General features: G+C 32.1%; 2 protein-coding genes across 3 annotated transcripts; one reads left to right on the top strand and one right to left on the bottom strand.

Moving 5' to 3' along the window:
- Positions 1 to 1,210: 1,210 nt before the first annotated feature.
- LOC132732710 (alpha-(1,3)-fucosyltransferase C-like) lies at positions 1,211 to 3,033 on the bottom strand. The gene has a single exon (XM_060719183.1). The coding sequence runs from the start codon at positions 2,996 to 2,998 to the stop codon at positions 1,592 to 1,594; it is 1,407 nt and encodes a 468-aa protein (XP_060575166.1). The 5' UTR covers positions 2,999 to 3,033; the 3' UTR covers positions 1,211 to 1,591.
- A 4,501-nt stretch (positions 3,034 to 7,534) lies between these two features.
- On the top strand, positions 7,535 to 22,487 carry LOC132732708 (E3 ubiquitin-protein ligase TRIM45-like). Of its 2 annotated transcripts, none has more exons than XM_060719181.1 (11): positions 7,535 to 7,652; positions 10,858 to 11,078; positions 11,861 to 13,068; positions 14,049 to 14,081; positions 14,868 to 15,008; positions 16,028 to 16,246; positions 16,857 to 16,974; positions 18,331 to 18,502; positions 19,594 to 19,739; positions 20,121 to 20,265; positions 21,542 to 22,487. In XM_060719181.1, the coding sequence occupies exons 2-11, from the start codon at positions 10,873 to 10,875 to the stop codon at positions 21,611 to 21,613; spliced, it is 2,460 nt and encodes an 819-aa protein (XP_060575164.1). In that variant the 5' UTR covers positions 7,535 to 7,652; positions 10,858 to 10,872; the 3' UTR covers positions 21,614 to 22,487. The 2 variants fall into 2 exon arrangements, with proteins under 2 accessions (XP_060575164.1, XP_060575163.1); XM_060719180.1 differs by having other exon boundaries at positions 7,541 to 7,652; positions 10,851 to 11,078; positions 21,542 to 22,486.
- The last annotated feature ends 351 nt before the right edge of the window (positions 22,488 to 22,838 follow it).

Here is a 22,838-nt window from a genome sequence, read left to right as displayed (position 1 = left end):
AGTAATAAAACATGCCCGAACTTCAGCAACATGCAGGCGATGCAGGAACAGTTATGTGTTAATAATGATACTATTTTCTGTAATCAGAATATTTTAATTCTCTTTGCCGATTAACGTTCTTATTAGGAAATATATGTTTTTTATTCCCAATAAATGCATCTAATATAGTTGTCTATTATTATGTAACAGATGAATGAATAAGTACAAAATTAAGCCGTCTGGCAATAAGCAAATGTAGTGTCATATTGTGGAAATATATCAGAAGAAGACGGTGAAAGAAGGAGAAAATTATATTTAGCATGTACATTTAGCTGTACATCAAACTAATTAATCCATTTAAAGTTTGTATTGCATACAGCATACATACATAATTCATTCAATTTTTTTCAATTTTGAGAATAAGCTCAAATGTTATGAAATAACATGTACAAGTTATTGTATCGAAAGAGCAAATTTAAAGCCATTTCAAACTAAGTATTCAACATTCAATAAAATGAGCATGGAGAACTGTTAAAGTCTATTATAATTATGAATTTAATAAATCATCTCTTTTCTAGGTGACACAAAGATGACATGTGTGTGTTTTTATTGATCTCGTGTGCATGAGATACTATGACGTGGCCAAGTCGTGGCCACGAGATAGTTAAGTCGTGGGAACGAGATACTATGTCGTGGCTATTACATAGTATCTCGTTCCCACGACTTAATCATCTCGTTGCCACGACTTAGTTACTCATAGCCATGACATAGTATCTCGTTCCCACGACTTAACTATCTCGTGGCCACGACTTAGTAATTCATAGCCACGACATAGTATCTAATGCGCACAAGATAGATAAAAACACACACACACACACATGTCACCTTTGTGCCACAGTACTTTTCACATTTAGTTAAATGGAAAAATTTCCTGAAATCGTAATATAAAAATGGTGTGACATTGCACATTCCAAGTGGTCTGTTTATCATATATAATCATCTGAATTTCGAAACCACCTTTAGATTTGCAATTTCACATTCACTTGCCAAACATTTGTGTCCGTAATATACATACAATATATAGAGTGACTATCGACTTATTTTTTATCTTTTAAAAATGAAATGTTCTTGTTCTATATTACTAAATACATGTATTTTGCAAAGACAAACATGTATACGGTATGTTGATAACTATGTAACATGCACTAGCAAACTTTATCGCACTACTAATGTACATTGCATTTTGAAGAAACCTTAAATGCACCGTGTTAAATGTAGTTTCACAATTTGGCAGCCATAGTTATATATTATACAAGTAATGCTAATTTAATGGCTTTAGACCTACTGTCCATTGACTGTTGCACTTCGAACAACAACAGTATCAACAAAATATGCCTATCACTATTATTTCACAGAAGCAAACACGGTTCTAAATTTTAATTGGAACATATATTCCGGTATTAGGCTTAATAATGGCAGGCAGTCAAATAAAATTAATAAGAAATAAACTATTACTCGCATAATGAAATAATATTATTTTAACATCGAATACGTTCATTGATAATGAAAAGTGAAATGAGAATGAAAATGTAAAATGAATGTCAATTTAAAATTATAAAGGATTTTTAATATTCCAACATGCGTCCTCCTGCCACCACTTGTATATATTTTCCACGGACTTTATGTTGTCGTTAACATTATTCAGTTTTTCACACAAGTTACAAAATGATGACTGTACCATTTCCCGCTCTTTATATACCCGATAGGTATCTTTACGTTTCAAGAAGTTGGTATACTCAGTCTTATTTGCACCTAATTTATTCAGATAATTTGATAATGCGGCTGCGTTTTCAAAATTGTTTGCGTCTACATAAGTACCATTGGGCAGAAATTTAGTATAGTCACACCCACCTCGAACCACAAGTATGACGTCCAGTTCAAACCAGTTGTAAACTTTTTCTGTTAAATAATCAATACAATACGTATTTTCAAAAGCAAGGTAAAACATGTAACGTGTCCAATTTTCAGTAGAATAATAAGTTTTAAGTCCGATCTTATTTCCATAACAACGTCCAAACTGATCTACTTTGATATTTTCTCTCATCTTATCAACATACTTTTCTCTTTTAGACTTTGTTGAGCAGTGACTTACAATCCAAAAAACACCTTTATCCTTTTGTTTATATATAGCTGAGTAATCCTTGTCTAAGTCTTTATTTATATGTAGCTCATTTCTCCTTTTTCGTCCAACGTTATTCAGATAATCGGTATAACTTTGCTCATCATTCGACACAATTGCGCCATAAAGAAATGGTATATCAGAATCTGTTCTATATGTCATGGTCCAGTTAAAATAGTTCACGAACATTTCATTGGAAAGATTAGTCTTTTGTATATACAAAGGAGGCTCGTTATTCAAAAACACGAAGACTTGATTAGCATCTCTATGAGTTGGAAGATGTTTCGGCATTCTGTTACCTTGGAAGAGGACTGCATCGGCATCTAATATAGTGCCCTTGATTTCTGCCGACATCCGAGGTACATTACAATTAGTGACGGAACACACGGTCATGTCTACCGCGTCTATTTCTTTTGACAGCCTAATCTGACGCGGAAAATAAGCAATAATTTTTATTTGATCTTTCACTATGATGCGGTTTGTCTGACTGTTCTTCCCTTTATTCGAAGCTCTGAAATTCTTTACAGTACGTGTATCATTAATGTTATGTTTATCGCGTTCTTCAGACTGCTGCTTTGTATTTGTAAGCTCCGTTGCTTGTTGAAAGAGATCGTCCAGAGTTTCGTGCAGTTCACTGTCCTCGGGGTTCAGTTCTAATAATTCCTTTACTCTATCTATCACATTTTGCCGTTCAGTTTGAAGTCGTAAAATTTCTGGTTCCATCATGAACGTAATCATGTAAGACAAGCTGAGACAAATGAAAAATAAAAGTATCGCTCTATTTAATACATTATTACTTCTGCACTCTTTGCTGGTGATCATAATGAAATATCCCAACATATAAGAATAATTCAGAATGGCGCAAGAATGTTATATTGATACTTGATTAGATGGGAATATATGCTTTATTTCTGTAAGAATGTATGCCTTCCATCTGTCAATATAAAAACATACACTATAATACGATATTTCGCATTTCTAAGAGAAGATAAAATGCAGTTTATGTATTATTCCAGCACAGTATTTTAAAATCTGTAAGAACAAAAATAATTTTGTCAATATGCTGTTGCATGTGTTGCAAATTATAATTATAAATGTCATGTAAATTACAAATTAAATCAGGATCTTGATTATCCGATATTTGCCAAACTTTATTAATCATTTATGACAGGCACGAATAATTTATAATGAAGTAGTTATGTAAAACTAAGTAGAGCTAATGTATTATATAAAGTGTTAAATATGCAATTTAAAGTCTACAGTTATATGATTTAGACTTGATTGTGACAATTCAATGAATGGGTAATTTGTATTAGTGCCATATGGCCATTCATAGCGGAAATGTTTCCTTCACCTGTTCAAGATTCTTTGATTTATCTTATAGGATTACTATCCATATAATTTACAGACGACCGAGAATTCTTTTAGTGTATCCTTTAATACTAGAAATATTAAATACGAGTAAAAGTTATAAAGCTTGGCCGGCATACAACCTAAAAGTTTTGTTGCTGATTGAAACAGACGCGTGTTTGACTACTTTTGTAACAGCACATATCATGCTACTATCATGAGTTAAGTAACACACAAGTGACATTTTCATTCATATTATTTCGCACAATTTTTATCATCATATTTATTTGGTGTTATTATTCTTTATTACTGATATTTTTTAGTACTAATAATTTTTATTACTATAATTTTTTATTACTAATAAATACTAGTAAAGGCACGTGTAGAATGAAATAAAATTGCGCACCTAGCGCCTTGGATATCTTCTAAGAAAAGAAGATTAACGCTATTTCCTGCTGTAATTAATACTGGCTTTAAGAAATAAGCTTGCAATGCGTGTGTATAATGCCGGCATGTCATGTGATAACGAATAAAATGAGAAACAGTTAAGTAATATGACTATGACTGTGACTATGACTGTGACTGTGACTGTGATTGTGACTATGACTGTGACTTTGACTGTGACTTTTACTTTGACTGTGACTTTGTTTGTGACTGCGGCTATGACTGTGACTGTGTTTGTGACTGCGGCTATGACTGTGACTGTGTTTGTGACTGCGGCTATGACTGTGACTGTGTTTGTGACTGCGGCTATGACTGTGACTGTGACTATAACTGTGAATATAAATGTGATTGTGAATATGAAAATGACTATGACTGCGACTATGACTATGACTATGACTATACTGTGACCATGACTGTGACCATGACGGTGACCATGACTGTGACTACGACTGCGGCTATGACTATGACTGTTACTATAACTGTGACTATGATTGTGACTATGATTTGACTATGACTATGACTGTGATGTGACTGTGACTATGACTTTCATGATGAATTTGACTATGACTATGACTATTACTGTGACTTTGTCATGATGTCAGAATTTGACGATGACTATGATTATGACTATGATTATGACTATGATTATGACTGTGGAGATGACGAATAATGAATATATAGCTTGTTAGATGTTGGACAACTGAAAGTAGCACTAGACGTGCAGTAAAATGTCATAAAGGTTGCAAAATGTAAACAAAGTAGTAATGTGACTTCAATACAAAATACTTATTTACTGTAATTAAACCTATTGTCCACGGAAAAAAAAGAAACAAAAGGTAGTTTATCTCGTATATGGCAAATTAGCATTCATTTTTTAAAGATACCAACAAATGAAAAGTGTTTGTGAATTAAAAATGATTGCATTTCTGAAGCGAAATGGGCCTTTAAACATTCGTGAAATGCGCTCTGATTTACAAATTAAACAATGTATTATTATGAATGATACAAATTAATCGTAATGTAACCTACACAACTTTAGCTATACCTAGTTGAACGTTGAAATAAATTTTATAAAACTATTTCCTTGTAAATTATTCTTGCCTTTATAAATAATTATTAAAGTTTGGCAAATATCGGATAATCAAGATCATACGAAAGACCGGTGGTGACATTTCACGTTCACGAATTCGTGATTTCAAGATTTTAATATTTCATTATTTTTAGAGTAAAATATTGAATTTTTAAATCCTGAATTCGTGAATTCATGAATTCGCGATTTCATAATTTCACGATTTCTCTTAAAAACCTGAAAGTATGAAATAATGAAATCGTGAAACAATGAAATCGTGAATTCATCAATTCACGAATTCACGATTTCATTTTTTAAAGTAAAGTCGTGAATTCATGAATTCGCGACTTCATTATTTCACGATTTCACTTTAAAAAATGAAATCATGAATTAATTTCATTATTGCATTTATTTAGGTTTTTTTAAGAGAAATGGTGAAATTATGACATCGCGAATTCATGAATTCGCGATTTCATTTTTTCACGATTTCATTTCAAAAATTGAAATCGTAAATTCGTGAATTCATGATTTCACGATTTCATATTTTCATTTATTCAGGTTTTTTTAAAAAGAAATCGTGAAATTATGAATTCACGAATTTACGATTTAAAAATTCAATATTTCGCTATTAAAGTAATGAAATATTAAAATCTTGAAATCACGAATTCGTGAACGTGAAATGTCACCACCGGTCTTTCGTAAGATCCTGGCTTAATTTGTAATTTACATTACATTTAGAATTAGAATAATTTGCAACACATGTTACAGCATATTGACACATTTCCTTTTGTCCTGCCAGTCTTTAACATACTGTGCTGGAATTATATATTAACTGCATTGGATTTTCTTAGAAATGCGATATATCGTATTATATTGTATATGTTTTTATAATGATAGATGGAAGGCACATCTTAAGATTTGATTATGTAGACAAATTGCCTCGTTAATACACAGAATTGTCATTTTATTATGGAATACTTGTTAAAATATTTTTGATTGCGTTATTTTCGCAACAGTTTTATTTAATTTCAAAAGTTTGTCGCAGCGGATTTCGTCTGGAAAAATTGCATTAAAGTAGTTCTAATTTTCACCTCAAATAATCCCTCAGTAATTTATACTAATTGTTTTCGATTGTTAGCGCGGTAATAAATAACTATAACCAGATCATGTGTATCATGTGCACATATTTTTCTATCTATTACTATATTTCGCTAACATTGAGGGATTAAGCAGTTAAATGATAGAGAATAAAAATCTGGAAAATATGCGATCCTTCGGTAACAATGAAAACCTTAATATATCTTTAAAAGTGCAGACTCAGTTTGATTGAGCCTGTTCATGAGATATAATAAAATTACACGTGTCTCTCAGAGTAATAGTGCATTTACAGCATTTATCAGGGGAGAGAACTAGAATATTATGTTTTCTTAAGTCTATAAGATTATTTGCCCCTGGAGAGTACTCGGTAATAACATAACGCGATGTCACATTAGGATATATTGTAAAATGTTTACATGAGGTATAACAAAATGTAATATGCAACATCTCTCACGCAACCTAGCACCTCTTTAAGCGGTTTTCAATCTTCAAAACTTTATTAGTTAAGTTTTTGTTTTCATAAATGTATATTGAGGTAGACTTAACGGCAGTTTTTTTCAATCGACTGGAATCGCCTTTAAAGACAATTCATATTGAAAGCTCTGAGGCGAAAACAAATTTAACCACCAAACCGTGAAGTCCAACTATATCTTTTATGATCAGTATTATCTGGTGAAATTTTTGTTTTGCAGCATCACTTACTTTGACAATAAAATGGTTTAACACAATATTCGTTTGTGACGATAATGCTATTAAAATGTAATAATTAATATCTGAAAAGAATGAAGATACATGGCTTATATGAATTATATGTTACAATAAAAAAGAGTTTGGGACGGTGAATAAGAAAACCGAAACTTTATTTAATCAATTTATTTATTTTTCTTGCAGACCAGCTGCCGATGTCCTGACTGAAACTAAAAGATTGATAAATATATCAGAATTAATGCAACTCGCAGGCTTAATTTAATTTTGAAGAACAAAATTTAGATCGTCTTTACTAATATTGAATCGCCATTGAAAAATGACATTATAGATAAAATACACTTGTCATGCGGCGTGGAAACAAACAATAGCTTTCAACCACGCTATTTATTTACGGACCGGGGCGATATCAAAGGTAAACAGACAGATATTTTAAATTAAAGTTTAAGTTAAAATTGTAAAATTTCAAAATGACAATTACAAAAAAAAAAAAAAAAAAAAAAAAAAACAAACAAACACGAGATGTAGTATTGTCCTATTAATGTACATTATCAGATATATCCATTTACAAGAAAATTTAAAGAAAAGCGAACAAAGCCTTTAAATTAAATAATCGTGTTTTTAATTAAATGATCGTGATACTTTCGTTCAATAAAGATCGCCCCTTTAAGTGGCCTCGAACCTAGCGACCCAGAACATATTGTTTTACATAGCTACATACCTTAAATAAAAATGCACTGAATTAAAACCTTAAGCTAAATTTCAGTATTGAAAAACAAAAGAATTTGGAAAAAATATGTGAAATTTTCATGGACTATTAATTTAAAGGTAAATTTGTTATTTTGAATTACCTTATATATTTAAAATTCTCTTTTAAACATTCTCTTTTATCAAAAGGATCGTTTGTTTATTGTAACTAGGTGAAAACATTTTCTAATGTTTCGTTTAAAACAATTCAGCTTAATGTCTTGAATATGGTCATTAAACTATGAATACTTAAAGACAGATTATATCAAATTGTAACCCTTTCTTTACATACGCACACATTCGTCGGTGTTTAAGTAAAACAAAATTACTTAAATTGTTAAATAGCAACAGAGAAATTGATGTTTGTGTATATTACAGAATAAAGATCATTCTTAAAGTTATTAATTTCTATGTTTGAAGTTCGAACCGAGCCGGCGACATTTCAATTTGCCGAGTTGTTCGTTCTTTAAGGTTTCTATATTATTTAAACTGTGTTCTTAGTCTACTTTGTATTTTTAGTTATGTAAAGGGAGCGACGGCCTTGTAGTTAAGGTGTTTGCCTCTCAACTCAGGATCGTAGGGTTAAGTCCTACCAGGGTCATGGCCATAATTATTTCATAATAAGACACCTGTACTGGTTAGTTCCAGAGTGTGGTTCAATTAAGCTATCATCAAAGTGGAGCTCAATTAAATATAATTGAGCCGCGCCATGACAAAACCAACATAATGGGTTTGCGACCAGCATGGATCCAGACCAGCCTGCGCATCCGCGCAGTCTGATCAGGATCCATGCTGTTTGCTATCAGTTTCTCTACTTGTTTTAGAGTATGTAAGCGAACAACATGGATCCTGAACAGACTGCGCGGATACGCAGGCTGGTCTGGATCCATGCTGCTCGCAAACCCATTATGTTAGTTTTGTCATGGCGCGGCTCATTATTAATTCTAACTATTTATGTACTTTAAAATATTTTCAAAGGCACCCACAGTTGTTTCAAATTACATTTAAATCAATGAAAGTCATGTTTAGTATTAAATGTTTCGTAAAAATAGAGATAGATGAAAATCAGTTTTTATGTGCACCGGCCTACAGTAATATTTAAAGACATACTATTCTTTGTCGATTTTGGCATTGTTTATTTGAATTATACATGAACGTGACGCTGTAAGAAGTACACGTACTGGTATTCACACCATATTACCTAGAAACAACGTAAAATAACTAGAATATTTACAGTAACAACTAAGAAATACGTACAACAATGTTTTACTTTAAAATTATATATTTTATATATTTATATATTTATTTTTATTCTTTATAGTACACTGTTATATACAAAGTTGCAATTAACGAATGTTTCGAATTAATGTATTTTAATAAAGGTCAGGTTTGTATCTAAATATAGGACGGGTTATATAAATCTTGATATCTTTTTCTTCCTGACACTTATTATTTCCAAACAGGCTATTAGGTACATGTTAATAACATTTCCCAATCTTACTGCAAATTACTTTCCGTATCAACTGATTTTTGTATCGATTCTATCTTGAATTACGGAGAAAAATGTCCCCTGAATAAACGAAATGAACGTATTTTTACAATTTAGAGTGACGCGGTAGTAATTGGAAAACTGCCATGGTGACAAAAATAAATTGTAAATTTGTAGTTTACGTAAAATTATACGTACAGTCACTGTAATAAGGTTAAACGACCTTCTTAAGAATTAGGTCGATTAAGCAATAAGCAGTTAACAACTGTGTTTTAATTAAAGAATACTACTATAGCTACATTAACATCAATCATAAATCAAAGCACAGAAGGCGCTGAATTTGTTTGGGTCTCAGAAGGTAAGCAAGGTGCAGGTTGTGGGATTATAAACCAATTTGTTTTTGTATGGTGCCACCAATGCTTTTTAGCGTTTTATTACATGCTTTTCGGTGGTTTATAGAAATATATCAGTGATATAAAAATGGTAATTTCACTGTTTGAAACAGTGAAATTACCACTTTGATAATTTCACTGTTTTGAATTTAAGCCCCTTACGTTATTTCAGTGAAATACCAGCGTGCACAGTACTGGGAACCAATTTAATGACGTGACGTCGTAAATGACGTCACGTTATATTATTATTTGGCGCGCTTTTCATTCAGTATTAGGTTAAATGTCTTTTTAAAACGTTTCTTTGCATATAATAAAAAGAAAATTTGTTTAGTTTAGTGTAAGATTGAAATATATTTCACCTTGTGAACACCAAAAGTTCATATTTCACTCGTGGCTGCGCCACTCGTGAAATATACCTTTTGGTGCTCACTCGGTGAAATATATTCCGATCTTACACTGAACTAAACAAATATCCTCTATTTATTTGTAGTAAATTTCGCTATTAGACTAATTGCAACACTGATATTCAATCCAATGTTTAGTTGACTTAAACAATTTGAAAAAAAAAATGAGTTGCCTTAACTGGGATTTGAACTCGCAAACCACTCGGCCACGGTGAATTTATATGTTAACGGCCTGAAGAAAACCATATTGTTCTAAATTAGGGTTTGTAACGACGCTAACTGTTGTTTAACACAGATGTAAATAAACACGAAGCTTACTATAAGCATGTATATCTATAAAGAATAAAACAATATTAGAAATCTTCGTCCATTCGGGAATTATTTTGTTTGAAAATTAATGCGCCTGTCATTTGACCATCTTTACGCAGTGATCTCCCCTGAATTTTTCGGAGTTAGTGTACATATAAAGGGAAGTAACCGCTTCAAAAAGCGGACTTCTTTCGGCATTTGCAATTAACAGCATTAGAGTCTGAAATTTCGCTACCATTATTTGTTTGGTCTGACGACCCAAACAAATAAAAACGGTATTTTTTTATTTTAGTTTTGCGGTTGTTTCGGATATTGGCAATGTCTACTTGTCATGAGAGAAATATAAATGACTTGTTGAACGTATGCACATATCTGCGGATATTTCCAAATTTAAAACGTTGCAAAATTTATTGTGTTCAATACTGCTTAGACTGGAGCTAGGTGGCGAGGATAATTGCTAACCACTGCTGTCCATGAACACATCCACTCACACCGATCCTGCAACATTTTCAATTTTGCGGTTTCTTTTCCCCGTTTAAATTATGATTTTTTTACTACATGTATATAACTTTTTTCTTATCTGGCGTATTTGGTTGTTATTGAGGCCTAACAAACAAATACATTGTAAATCATATCCTTTTTTTACCATTCGTTTCGCTTTGAATTTTCATATCATTCATTGTAGTTTATAGGTGCAAAGTGGAAGTATGACGCAAATACTTAATATAGACGACCTCAAAGAAGAGTACCTTAACTGTGACGTATGTGGTGATGAGTATGACGAAGACAACCGAGATCCGCGCGTGTTACCATGCCTACACACTTTCTGTGGTAGATGTCTGGAAGGCATGGTAAGGGATTGGACGCTCACATGTCCAACATGCCGCATCAAACATAACGTGCCAGGAGATAGGTAAGAATTTGCTTTTTTAATGTTATCATTTTTTTTTGGCAATAACTGAATTATTGTAACTGGTATTAACAAATATTAGAGCAAGTGGTTACATTTTTTACAACATACAGATGGTAAATGTACGACCAATTAACTAGTATGTTTTTCCAAGAAAATGAAGTGACTTACACAAATTGTAAAAGGTTAGAAATGCCACGGAACCGTTTCGATTAAACAAACAGTCTTTCAACCGTCATCACGTAGGGTACACAATGGGCGCAATTTAATTAAACACTTGTCATTTGTTACAAGCGTAACACTAAGTAACACCCATGTAACGCATGTAAATTCAGTAACATTTGTAACAAGTTTGCTTGAATTTCTTCCCCCATCAAAAAATTATTATAATTATTATGATACAACTTTTATATAGCATTCGTTCCACTATTTAATACACACGTTATATTACGAACCATATAAATGTGTTGTATACTTTTTAAAAAAACGAATTACTGTGAAAATACATATAGGCAAACAGTTTATACAATGTGAAATTCAAATACAGCAAAACCTGTGAATAGGGACCACGCAGTAAAGAGATCTTACATGGCCTTGACAGACAAGTGGGCTTTATTCTGAGTTAACCCTGTTGTATTTCTATCAATGAAGGTTTGCACAAGAGTGGTCTTAATTGACAGGATTTTCCTTTATCCGGAGTAGGTCTTTAACACAGGTTTGACTGTAACTTGAAAATAAATTGTGAGTATAATGTAATATGCCTTGATATTTTCTTCCATATTTAGTGTCAAGAACTTCCCCAAAGAGCACACTCGGCGGAGTCTCCGAGATTTCATTCGTCTTAAGCGAAAGACCCATAACATACCCTGCAGAGATTGTCCAGATTCTAGCAATGCTGTCTACTTCTGCAAGGATTGCCAAACATTTATGTGTGCTGAATGTACACATGCTCATCTTCGAAACTTCCTGTCAAGAAATCACCAGATTGCCAACTTTGAGCAACTTCGGAAGTATGGCCTTGAAACGTTCCAAAGGGAGTTAACATGTTCCGTTCCAGGTCATGAAGGACAACCCCTGTCTCATTTTTGTACAGCGAAAGTGTGCTCCAAACCGTTATGCAAAATGTGCACAGTTCTTGACCATGACGAATCAAAAGGCCACGTCATTAAGAAAATACAAGATGTTTACGAAGAAGAAAGACAAATCGTCAATGAGCTAACTAAAAAACTTGAAGACAAGATATCGGTGGCAAGAAACGTAATGAAGGAAGCTGAAGACGAACACTCAACACTTGCACAGAAAGAAGATATCATGAAACATGAGATTGATATAGAAATGGACGCTGGAATAAAAATGCTGGAAATACGACGTAGGGAACTGAAGGACAATCTAACTGGCAGAATTAAAGAAAAGAAATCAGTCCTTCAGAAACAGAGGGATTACCTGAGATATTACGTTTCTCTAATGGCCAGTGCAAGAGAGTTCTCCTCTCACAGTCTTGTTCATAGTATGCCAGCTGAGTTTGTGCAGCTTACTAAAACAATCAGCAACAGGCTAGATGAGCTTAAAGACCAACATCTCGACGTTTGCCCGTTAGAAAACTCATATGTAACTTTTGATAGAAACGCTATGGGCCAGGAATTCAAAAGTTTCGTTTTAGGTATGGGACAAATTCGTTCTACAGCCATCTATCCACCAAAAACATCTGTCGAAACGTTAGAAGCTCCGCTAGGACAGGAAACTGAAGTAATCAAAGTATTCCTCTACGATGCAAAGGGGCGACCACAGAGAGACAGTTTTGATGCTATAAGTGTTGAGATTAAAGACCCTAAAGGAAATGTTGTTCCGTCAAGAGTGGTTGATGCAAAGACGGTAGACGGCTGCTACAAGATTGTGTGTAAACCAGGTACACATGGTACCCACAAAGCTAGAATAAGGGTTCTCAATCGTCCGGTAAATGAAGAGGGCTTCCAGTTTGTTGTCCGTGCTCCTGGTAATATTTTGCACCTCGGACATGGAATGGGAATAAGACGCACTTGATTAAGCATTTGATTGTGTTTTTTTGGTGAGGGAATGTTTATAGCACTCGTTTTTTAGAACCTATTTACTTTTATATATTATATGACATTTTTTATAACAAAATACATCTGCACCATATGACTACATACAATGCAATGTTACATTTTAAATAGTATCTGCATTAAAATCATATCACAAAGTGTTTATGTTTACGGCACGGTATTGGAACATTTCCCTTGCTTTGGAGACATTAACTTATCTCTTTTCACAATTGAATAATTAGTCTATCATTATAAAGAAACATTTTAAGTTATATTATATTTAGAACTAAAACCTTAAACAACTTTTTTTAAAGTGTTCGGTCAGTATTTTTCACATTTGAGCACTTACTATCTATTTAATACAAAAAGTTCTCTTTTATAAAAAGATTGACGTTAAGGAAAAAGTACGGAAGCACAGAGGGGAAATTCAGATTTTCATTTTTTCCTGTCTCGTGGCCACGAGATATAACTCAGAAAAAAAACAACGAAAAACAAAATGCTGAGTTATATCTCGTGGCCACGAGATAGGAAAATAAAATAAAATCGGAATGTCCTATCTGTGCTTCCATAAAAAAGGAAAATTTCACTTCATTCATTATTGCAAATTTGCTCGTGCGTGTCTGGAAGTGGGAAACAAGCATTTCGTTATACTGTATATTACAAACTATGGAGTTACGGTTACATATTGTTCATAATTATCTTCAATTAAAATTGAATTGAATTAAAACAGCCTATTTCAAAGAATAAACGGCAAACTGTAATTCTAATAAAAGCTATACCCGGTAATCTTTTAAATATTTGTAAACATATTTGTCTTTCTGGCGATTCAAAACACTTGATAATAATACAAGATTCGTTCCAAAAAAAAAAAAAAAAAAAAAAAAAAAAAAACATCCATTATTTTCTTCTTCAGGTGAAATCGACAAGAGGTTTGGTGATATTTTATGTAAGTATTGTATTACTTATAATTATAACTTTCATCATTCTAATGTTCATGTGTATTAAAAACAAATCGAGGTACAAAATCATTGCGCCTGGCGGACAGGCGGGCAGACGAACAAGCGGCGTCAAGGCAGCGCCCAGTATCGTCCGAAGCAGGGAGGGATTTTAATAGAATTTGATACAAATTTCACCATCATATGGTATTGTGTCGCACGTGTGAATATATATCACTTTTATGTCACAATTAGAGGTCAAAGAAAAATGCTTGTCCAGAGCAAAATGCATTAAGAGATTAATATGTTAATTGATACAATTCTTTCCAATTGCCAGAGAAATTCAGGTCCCTGCGGCTAAGGCCAAGGAACTCTTTAATATAGTTTGTCAACATTGTTAGCAATAGTGTTGTGCGCGAAACTCATGTTATTTTTGAAAAAAAAATCAAGGTGAAATACAGAGGTTCAAGGTAAGAAATTATAATTAAAAGTATTGATGACAGTCATCATGAATTGTGGGATTTTAGTGTAAATGTTTTAACTTGTTTGATCTAGCATATGTGAAGGGCGTAGTTTAACCACGGTTTGTGTACAGGGTGACTTAATACTTCGGGCATACACGCCTGCGTAGTAAAATACCTACTCCCAAAAGTATGGATACTAGAATCCCGATATCAATGTGTAAAGCTGTTGGGTAGGTTAATGAAACACGTTATTAAGATTATAAAATCATTCATTTGCGCTTTTGGTCAGATAATAACCTTTTAAAATAATTAAATAACTTTTTTGTCATTAAGGTGTTGGTTTCCTGTTTGATGCGGAAACTGCCCATCATGAACGAGCCATTTCAATGGATGGCAGAAATATGAGATCTGATATAGAAACTCTACGCCGTGTTGCTGGGCTGAGGCTACGACAAAACCGCGGAATTGCAAGAGGTAAACATTCAGTCCCTCTTCCCCTTTTTTTATTCTTTCAAAATTTCGCCGGATGTCTTCCATCATTTTGCCGGAAGACATGTTGCTTATATTGTACTATTAGCTTGATCAGCCATTAGTTTATTTTAAGCAAACGATATTCACGTATTTCATAATCATTTAAAGCCCGGAATACTTAATATTTCATACATATGTATTTGTTACATAAACTACACGTTTATGTATCTTTTCATTTCAAAACAAACCATACTTTAATACAAAATTCAAATACCATTTCTTTCGTAACAGTATGGAATTTTTATGAATGCAAATTGGCAAATTACTTTATATAATACTGACTTTTGAATAAAACAAATAAGGGTCGCTACATCTGTTTTACGCATTAAAACAGAGTAGACAATAATATCAAGTATACAAAGTTCAATGTGCTAGACACATTTTATACAATACATATTGACAGACCGATATTAGATTTCTAGAAATGAACATTTTCGGTAGAATTTGCGAATGATTCAAGCAATACGTTTCTCAACGTGACAGGCCTTCCGGATACTTGCTGCTTTATTGATTAAGGATATAAAGGCTGTGACATTTTACGCAGGCCTAAATTAACATTGTGTAATATTCTTAAATTATTCCCTAGAAATCTTCACACTTACAACCAAACAATTGTAACGGAAATGCGTTTATAAACCCATCGTTTTACTTTCAGGCATATTATTTTATATGTGTTTTTCATCTGTTAAGTTTATAACTACATAGCTTCAGCATCGATGTGTAATTAAGATTAGATATATTTCTGAATATACATATATTTGCGCCTGAAAGTCTGGAAACATTTTGTAGACGCTTGTCAAAGTCGACAGGTAGAATATAAAGCCATAAAAACCAAGCTGTCATATTAACTTTTGTTTTAATATAAAGACACCTACATAATAGAAAATGAATTTCTTATATCTTCTTAAAATGACCCGAAGGAGTGTTTGATTAAAAACCTTGGTATACTGTCTTTGGTTTAGGACGTCGCCGTTTCCCATGGGAATTAGAATCGGCGAAACAGATGAAGATGAAAGAAAGGGACATGGATGACGAGGCTCAAACCAGCATGATAAAGAAATCTGTGAAAATGGACTCAAGATTTACCAAGAATAAAACACAAGATATCGATGAGCTTGACAAGGAACGCAGGGAACGCATGGATTCAGAAATGGAAGCTGGCTACGTGAATACTGCAGAAGGTGGTATTGAAAATATTTAGATTTTTTTTATTCAGAAAAACATTTTTTGTTTAATATTCATGTTAGAATAAAAGTGTACTATAAGGTTAATTTGTAAAAGCAATATGTACCACAAAGAAATGAGTGAGACCAAAAAAGTATTGGAGCTCTACACTAAATACTGTATTCTGGTATATATCAGACAATGCGCTTGAATGATTAAATGCTAAATTCGCACATTTTCATGCACCGAAATGCACATTAAAACATTGCATTCACCTTTTCACACCGATTTATATACGAAAATAAAAATAAATGATGAAAGAATCGGCGAAATAAAAATTGTACTTTGTGATCAGGTACTGATCCAACACTGTAGTGAGTTAAATCCTTTGTAAAAGCAATATGTCCCACTAAGAAATATATTCTAATATAATGTTTAGAACGGTTCTGAACCTAGCTTTGAAAAAGTCTTTTAATTACATATTATATAAAATATAACTTAATACAGAAAGTTTTTTTTACAGTATATTAGGAAATAATATAGAATACTGTTAGGTATTTTGTTCAGAAATGTAACAAAAAAGTATGAAACAGCCATTGATCTCCCCTTTGATGTATTTAATTTCAGATGACAGTAGAAAGGCTTTATCTCGACCAGCATTATTGCCTGAAAAATCAATTTGGAACAAAAAATTGAAGAAATACTCTGGCGTCATTGCAACAAAGTTCCTACGAGCTCCTGGAAAGTAAGAAATAAGCTTTATTATTTTCTTATAAATAAAATACTCAGAAATAATGATGAACTAAAATGCGCATTTTCACTTTCTTGATATTCACTGTAAAAAGTTGTTTCTACACTGCAGTGAAACATATTTCCACATTTTCACTGCTGTCTTACCGGACTACTTTCTTCTTAATTCAGCCAATACACCAAAATAAGGGGAAAGTCTTTCATATTGTCATGTCAAAAAAGAGAACAATGTATAAAACAAACTGAAATTCAAGTTCTTTTTTATTTTCTATAAAAACAGTATTTCACTCGTGGCAACCGCTATTCATGAACTATTTATTTTCATTGTCATACTTCTTGGTGAGAATAAATCCTGTTTTAATAGAAAAAAAACTTAAATATCCTTGTTATTGTTGTAATATAAACCCAATGAAAAGTGATAAAATTGTGAAGTTCACGAGCGTCCACCGGAATCAAGATTCGAAAACAAATTTTGGAGATACATATATCACTAGCGTCTTCGGATTCGTCATGTGAGAAGGTTATCCAGCCTGCCGTTTGTGCCTGAAATAATGTACAGAGGGTCATCTGAGGTCTTCCTGTACCCAAAAAAAAACAAAAAAACAAAAAAAAAAAAAAAACGACACAGACACACTAAAAAGTAAAATCTGATGCAAAATAAATGTCAATGAATCATTTTACGTAAAAGAAAATTGCTCCTTTTTCAAGTTATATTTTAAATAATTTTTTTTGGCCGAGAGCGTTTTGTTCAAACAAATCGATTACATCAAGTAACTAGATATACACCTTAAGACTTAAAACATAAAACATACGAAAATTGGTCCCAGCTGGAATGTCCAGTACAGATGTGGTGATCTAATTTATCTGTAGCTTGATGTTATTTCTGAGACAATGCCTTACTTGTAAATATCTCTTTTAAGATATAAGATAGGTGCCGTATGAAAAATGTCAATGTTCTACAAAACTAACAAGGGATTTATAATCTGAACCGGTACTTCGGGGGACAATGTACATATGAATTTTTATTTACATATTGATCATGCTTAAATAGACATTCTTATTGTGTTATATACTTCACACATGTTTGTTTATTTCACATGTTGTTATTGAAAACATTTAAACTTATTTTAGTTTATTTCACATGTTGCTATTGAAAAGATTTAAACTTATTTAAGTTTATTTCACATGTTTCTATTGAAAAGATTTAAACTTATTATTGTTTATTTCACATGTTGTTACTAAAAACATAAACTTATTTTAGTCTATTTCACATGTTGTTATTGAAAACATTAAACTTATTTTAGTTTATTTCACATGTTGTTATTGAAAACATTTCAACTTATTTTTATAGGTTTTACTGGGAAGTACAAGTGTTTTATCGTATCCACGTAACTCTGCTTAGAAACGCCCTTCTCTTTGAGATCGGAATATCAAGACTTGACGCAGTTCATAGCAGTTTCTATGTAGGCAGCCAAACGTTTGCGTGGTCATTCTCGGCTGAACGATGTGGGGAGCATAAACAGGTATTGTGTTATTGCATATACATGTCTCTTTAAACACTCAATGATTGGCACATATTTGTATGATGTTTTATGTTTAATTACAAGTGTTTTAAAGGACCATTATGTCAAGGAAATGCTTTAAATTTTATTTCTCAAAACCGTTTTTATTTTTGATGTCCTGTTATAATTTCCAGAATTACTCACTGGCAATGTATCTGAAACGGAAACATATTTTTGTTAATTAGTATTGTTATTATAGTGATTTTGTATTTTGATTGGAAGTCAAAAAAGTTCTTTGATTACAGTTTGCTACTTTTATGACAAATAACTTCACATTGAGTGCTACTTTCCTCAGATGATTTAAGCATCGTATACGTTCTAAAGCCCTTTTTAACAGTTTAAAACTCATTTATCTCGTTCTAAAGATGTGCTATTGCATCTGCATTTCTCTCAAAGTACTCAATGAATTGCACATTTCTAATCATTTTCTTAAATGCAAAAAATATTTGATTTGTTTTGTGTATGCATATATGTATATATTCGTGGAATAAATATGTTAACTTTAAACTAATTGCACATGTTTGTATGTGTTTCATTTTAACTTACATGTGTTTAAATGGCAAAAATGCTTTTAATTTTATTTCTCGAACGTTTTTTATTAAATTTTGGTGTCCTATTAAATTTCCAGAATTTTACTCATTGGCTATAAACTTGAAACATCTTTTGATTCTGTTGCTGTTTTTTGTCGTTTTGTATAGTTATGGTAGTGATTTTGTATTTTGTATGGAAGTAAAAAAAGTACTTTGTTTACATTTGGCTACTTTTATGACAAATAGTTTCACATCCAGTGCTCTTTCACCAGGTTATAAGCATCGTACATGTTCTAAAACCTTTTTTAAAACAGTTTAAAACCCATTTATCTCTTAAGAACATATTTATTTCTGGTGGATAATGCGCCTTTATTTGTATGTATCTTACAGTATATAGAATAGACGATTGCTCATGATTAAATTCCTCCATAAATAGTAAGGTATATGATCCTTCATTTAAAATTTGATTCAATCAAGACTACAGCATTCTTAAAATCAGCTATATATGTACTGTATGACTAGGTATGTCACAAGTTCCGGCACAAGAGGCAGTTGTTGAATCATCATCCAATCACAAGCGACACTGCTGGTTCCACCCACCATGCCACTTACGGATTTTTATTGGACACAACCAAACGTGAATGGACAGTTATTGACGTCAATTTAAGGTAATACTGTCATCGTTTGAATGTTAATGATGTGTCAATTAATAACATCGGTTTGGTGTTCGTTAAGCTGTATTTGTATTTGTTTGGATAGAATCAATGTTAACAATTTTCTCCCGAATCAATCATATGTATCTACATATGTGCATCGAATTACGCATTGTGTGAGTGCAATGTATATAGATGTGTAATGCATATCTTTGTACAATGTCTTCGTATATCTTTGAGACACATATGCATCTGTATTGTTCCTTATGTACATTAATAATGTACACATAAACGTGATCTGTCAGTTATTAAATTGTTGTAATGCATATATTAACAAGTTCATTTGTGATATTTGACAACAAGTGAAACAAGCTTGATGTTTATTTATATTTTCAGAAAAACTTTGTTCAATTTTCAATCGATTGATACCACTGAGCCTCTATGGCCCGTGTTTGGAACATACAACCCCTATTCTGTACACGTGGAGCTCACACTGAAGACAGGGCGAGATATTGTGTCTATCCCTGATATACTCAGACCAGTGAGTATTCAATATATTAAACTTAAATCGGTCGAATAAAAAGAATTTAGATATATAAACTTTATAAGATAGATATAAATATTATTTTAAAAATACATAATGCCTCAGAAATCTATATTTTTGTAATCTTAAGAAATATAAAATATGTGTTCAAAAATGTTTAAATAATGGTTTAGCGTATTAGATGTTAAACAATTGAAGAAAATAGCGCTGAATGTGCAGTTATGAGTCATAAAGTTAAACAAAGCAGTATTTAAAATTTCAAACAAACTGCTAATTATACAAATTGCTAAAAAAGTAAAGAGAGCAAAATACAAAAAGCTTTTGAGAAATAAAAATTATAGCATTTTCTGAGGCATAATGGGCCTTTTAATTAGTTTCATGAATCAATAATATTATGGAGAAGATGAAATTTTAGACATTATTATTTATCCTTTGAAACATTTGCCTTGCAAAACAAGAATCACCCTGGGAAACGAAACTACTTTCGTATTTAAAATGCATGATGGAAGCGATCGATGGTAAATATGTTTTAAATGGGAAACGCATAATTCTTATAAGACAATACGTCCGTAGATATAATACAATGTATATGTTATACACAGGCGGAACATTTTTCTTTTCATTTTTCTTGTAAGTCCAAACAAGCACTCCGATAAACTGAACTTGTACCGTATTCTTTGCATTTTTGTTTATCATGTATTAAGAAAAAAAAAACGTTAACAAAGGTCAACTCACCAACAATCGAAAGAACCAAATGCAGTCTGTCGGAATGTTTTACTTTCACAAAGTTTATCAAACTGCAACTTCCGTGGGGTTAAACCCATTATCATCAAGGAGTTTGCTGTTTATATTCTAAATTAAATATTTATCTTATTTTAATTGTTACACTGTGTTATTTATGAAACACGTATCCGCTAAACTAAACTCATACTGTATTATCTAATTTCTATGTGGAACGGGTAAATATCATAGTGTAAAAACACGATTAATATGACTGTGATTTAAAAAAAACAACAACAGCAAAATCTTTGACAAGGAGAGTTTAAACCATCGAAACGATTGAGGAGGATGTAATAAATAATTAAATAGCTATATATTAAATGTTTCCAAGAGTAGTTCTATTTTATGAATCAAATTAGCTTCCTGTGGAAGTAATAACCCCCATGAACAATACTGTTGAACCAAGATCCTTTGACAGTAAATATCATTGCCTACAATTTGACGAACCAAATCGCAATTACTTAGATTGCTGATCTTTGTTTTGTATTTTCAGGGAAGCGCCAATAGTAAGACTCAGCCTAAAACGTCAAGGAAGAAAAAGCTGCCCTTTGATGTCACTAAGTAGCTCTTTGATGTCACTAAATAGGAATAAGACGACTGCATTAAAAGTGACATAATGCTCATTTTTTCGTTGTCAAACTGAGTTAAATGGACTATATGTTTCAAAAGATTGAATGTTTTAATAGTGATTGACCAACTGTTGATATTGGAAAATGTTAAGAATAAAATGTAAATCTGCCTTGAATATGACAGGACCGTGCCACACTCTTTATAAAATATTTTGAACTTTACATGATACAGAAATTTTTCGGGTCTCTTGAGTTATTCATCATTCGGGGGAAGTATATTATAAAATTGAATGTCATTATGGCAAAATGTTAAACTTATTTTGACTTGCACATGTTCACTAACTTTATGCCCTTTATTGTCACTTTAATCATACCTTTGTGTATTTAATTCAGACATCTTTCTGCAAAATGCTTGATTCTATATGTATATGTAGTATGTTTACATTTTACCATTACAAGCTCAAGTACAATGTTGATTTCCTTTGGCTGCTAGCGCTATAATTTTGTTTGTATTGAACTGTGTTGAATTAGAAATATCGCAAGAAACAGAGGTGAACTTTAAACTATTTAGACATCTTCCTTGGCATTGTAGATGCCATTTTTCAGCTTTAGCGTGTGCTTTTAAATGTGATACATTATATTTTCTGTGATACCTTACTTTACATCTAATCTGTGAATTATTTACATGATTTTACTACAAAACATAAATGAACATGAATTTTTTTTTCATGTTGTATATTTAATTATTTATTTTTTCGATAAGAGTTATAAGAATGTATTTTTCGGTTTTTTTCTTCGTATACATCTATTTTTTTATTGCCAAAATTGTATGTTTTCATTAATTTTGAGTGCAGTGAAATAAAAAAATGTACAAACATGTTATTTTCTTTCTTCAAACCCATCTCCGTATAATAGACACAGCATGATTAGTTTACACTTTACTTTAGTTTAATGGTTCTCGGTTAAACAACTGTACTGTAAATGAATGGAACTAAAGGTCAACTTTTTACGAAACAGCTTTATGAAGCCGTATTAAACGAAGGCTTATTTTATGTTGTTTTCATGCCCGTTAGGTGGATGACTTGTTACATTATAATTAGAACGAGACAGCTAGATAGATAAAAATAACACGTATATTCGTAATTCTGATTTCTTTGATATTTATTTGTAGCTTGATTCGAAACTAGGAATAACACTGTAGGCAAGCAATTTTGTTATCAA

This window comes from Ruditapes philippinarum, unplaced genomic scaffold, assembly GCF_026571515.1.
Source record: "Ruditapes philippinarum isolate M1 unplaced genomic scaffold, ASM2657151v2 ctg9783_1_1_1_1, whole genome shotgun sequence".
Classification (NCBI taxonomy): domain Eukaryota; kingdom Metazoa; phylum Mollusca; class Bivalvia; order Venerida; family Veneridae; genus Ruditapes; species Ruditapes philippinarum.
This window is presented reverse-complemented; position numbering and strand designations above follow the sequence as displayed.

Bases quoted from the DNA above. Each gene is read 5' to 3' on its own strand.
- LOC132732710 (XM_060719183.1), bottom strand. From the start codon at position 2,998: ATGTTGGGATATTTCATTATGATCACCAGCAAAGAGTGCAGAAGTAAT.
- LOC132732708 (XM_060719181.1), top strand. From the start codon at position 10,873: ATGACGCAAATACTTAATATAGACGACCTCAAAGAAGAGTACCTTAAC. The intron at 15,009-16,027 runs GTAAACATTCAG...TCTTTGGTTTAG, and splicing joins AAACCGCGGAATTGCAAGAG to GACGTCGCCGTTTCCCATGG. The intron at 18,503-19,593 runs GTATTGTGTTAT...CTGTATGACTAG, and splicing joins GATGTGGGGAGCATAAACAG to GTATGTCACAAGTTCCGGCA.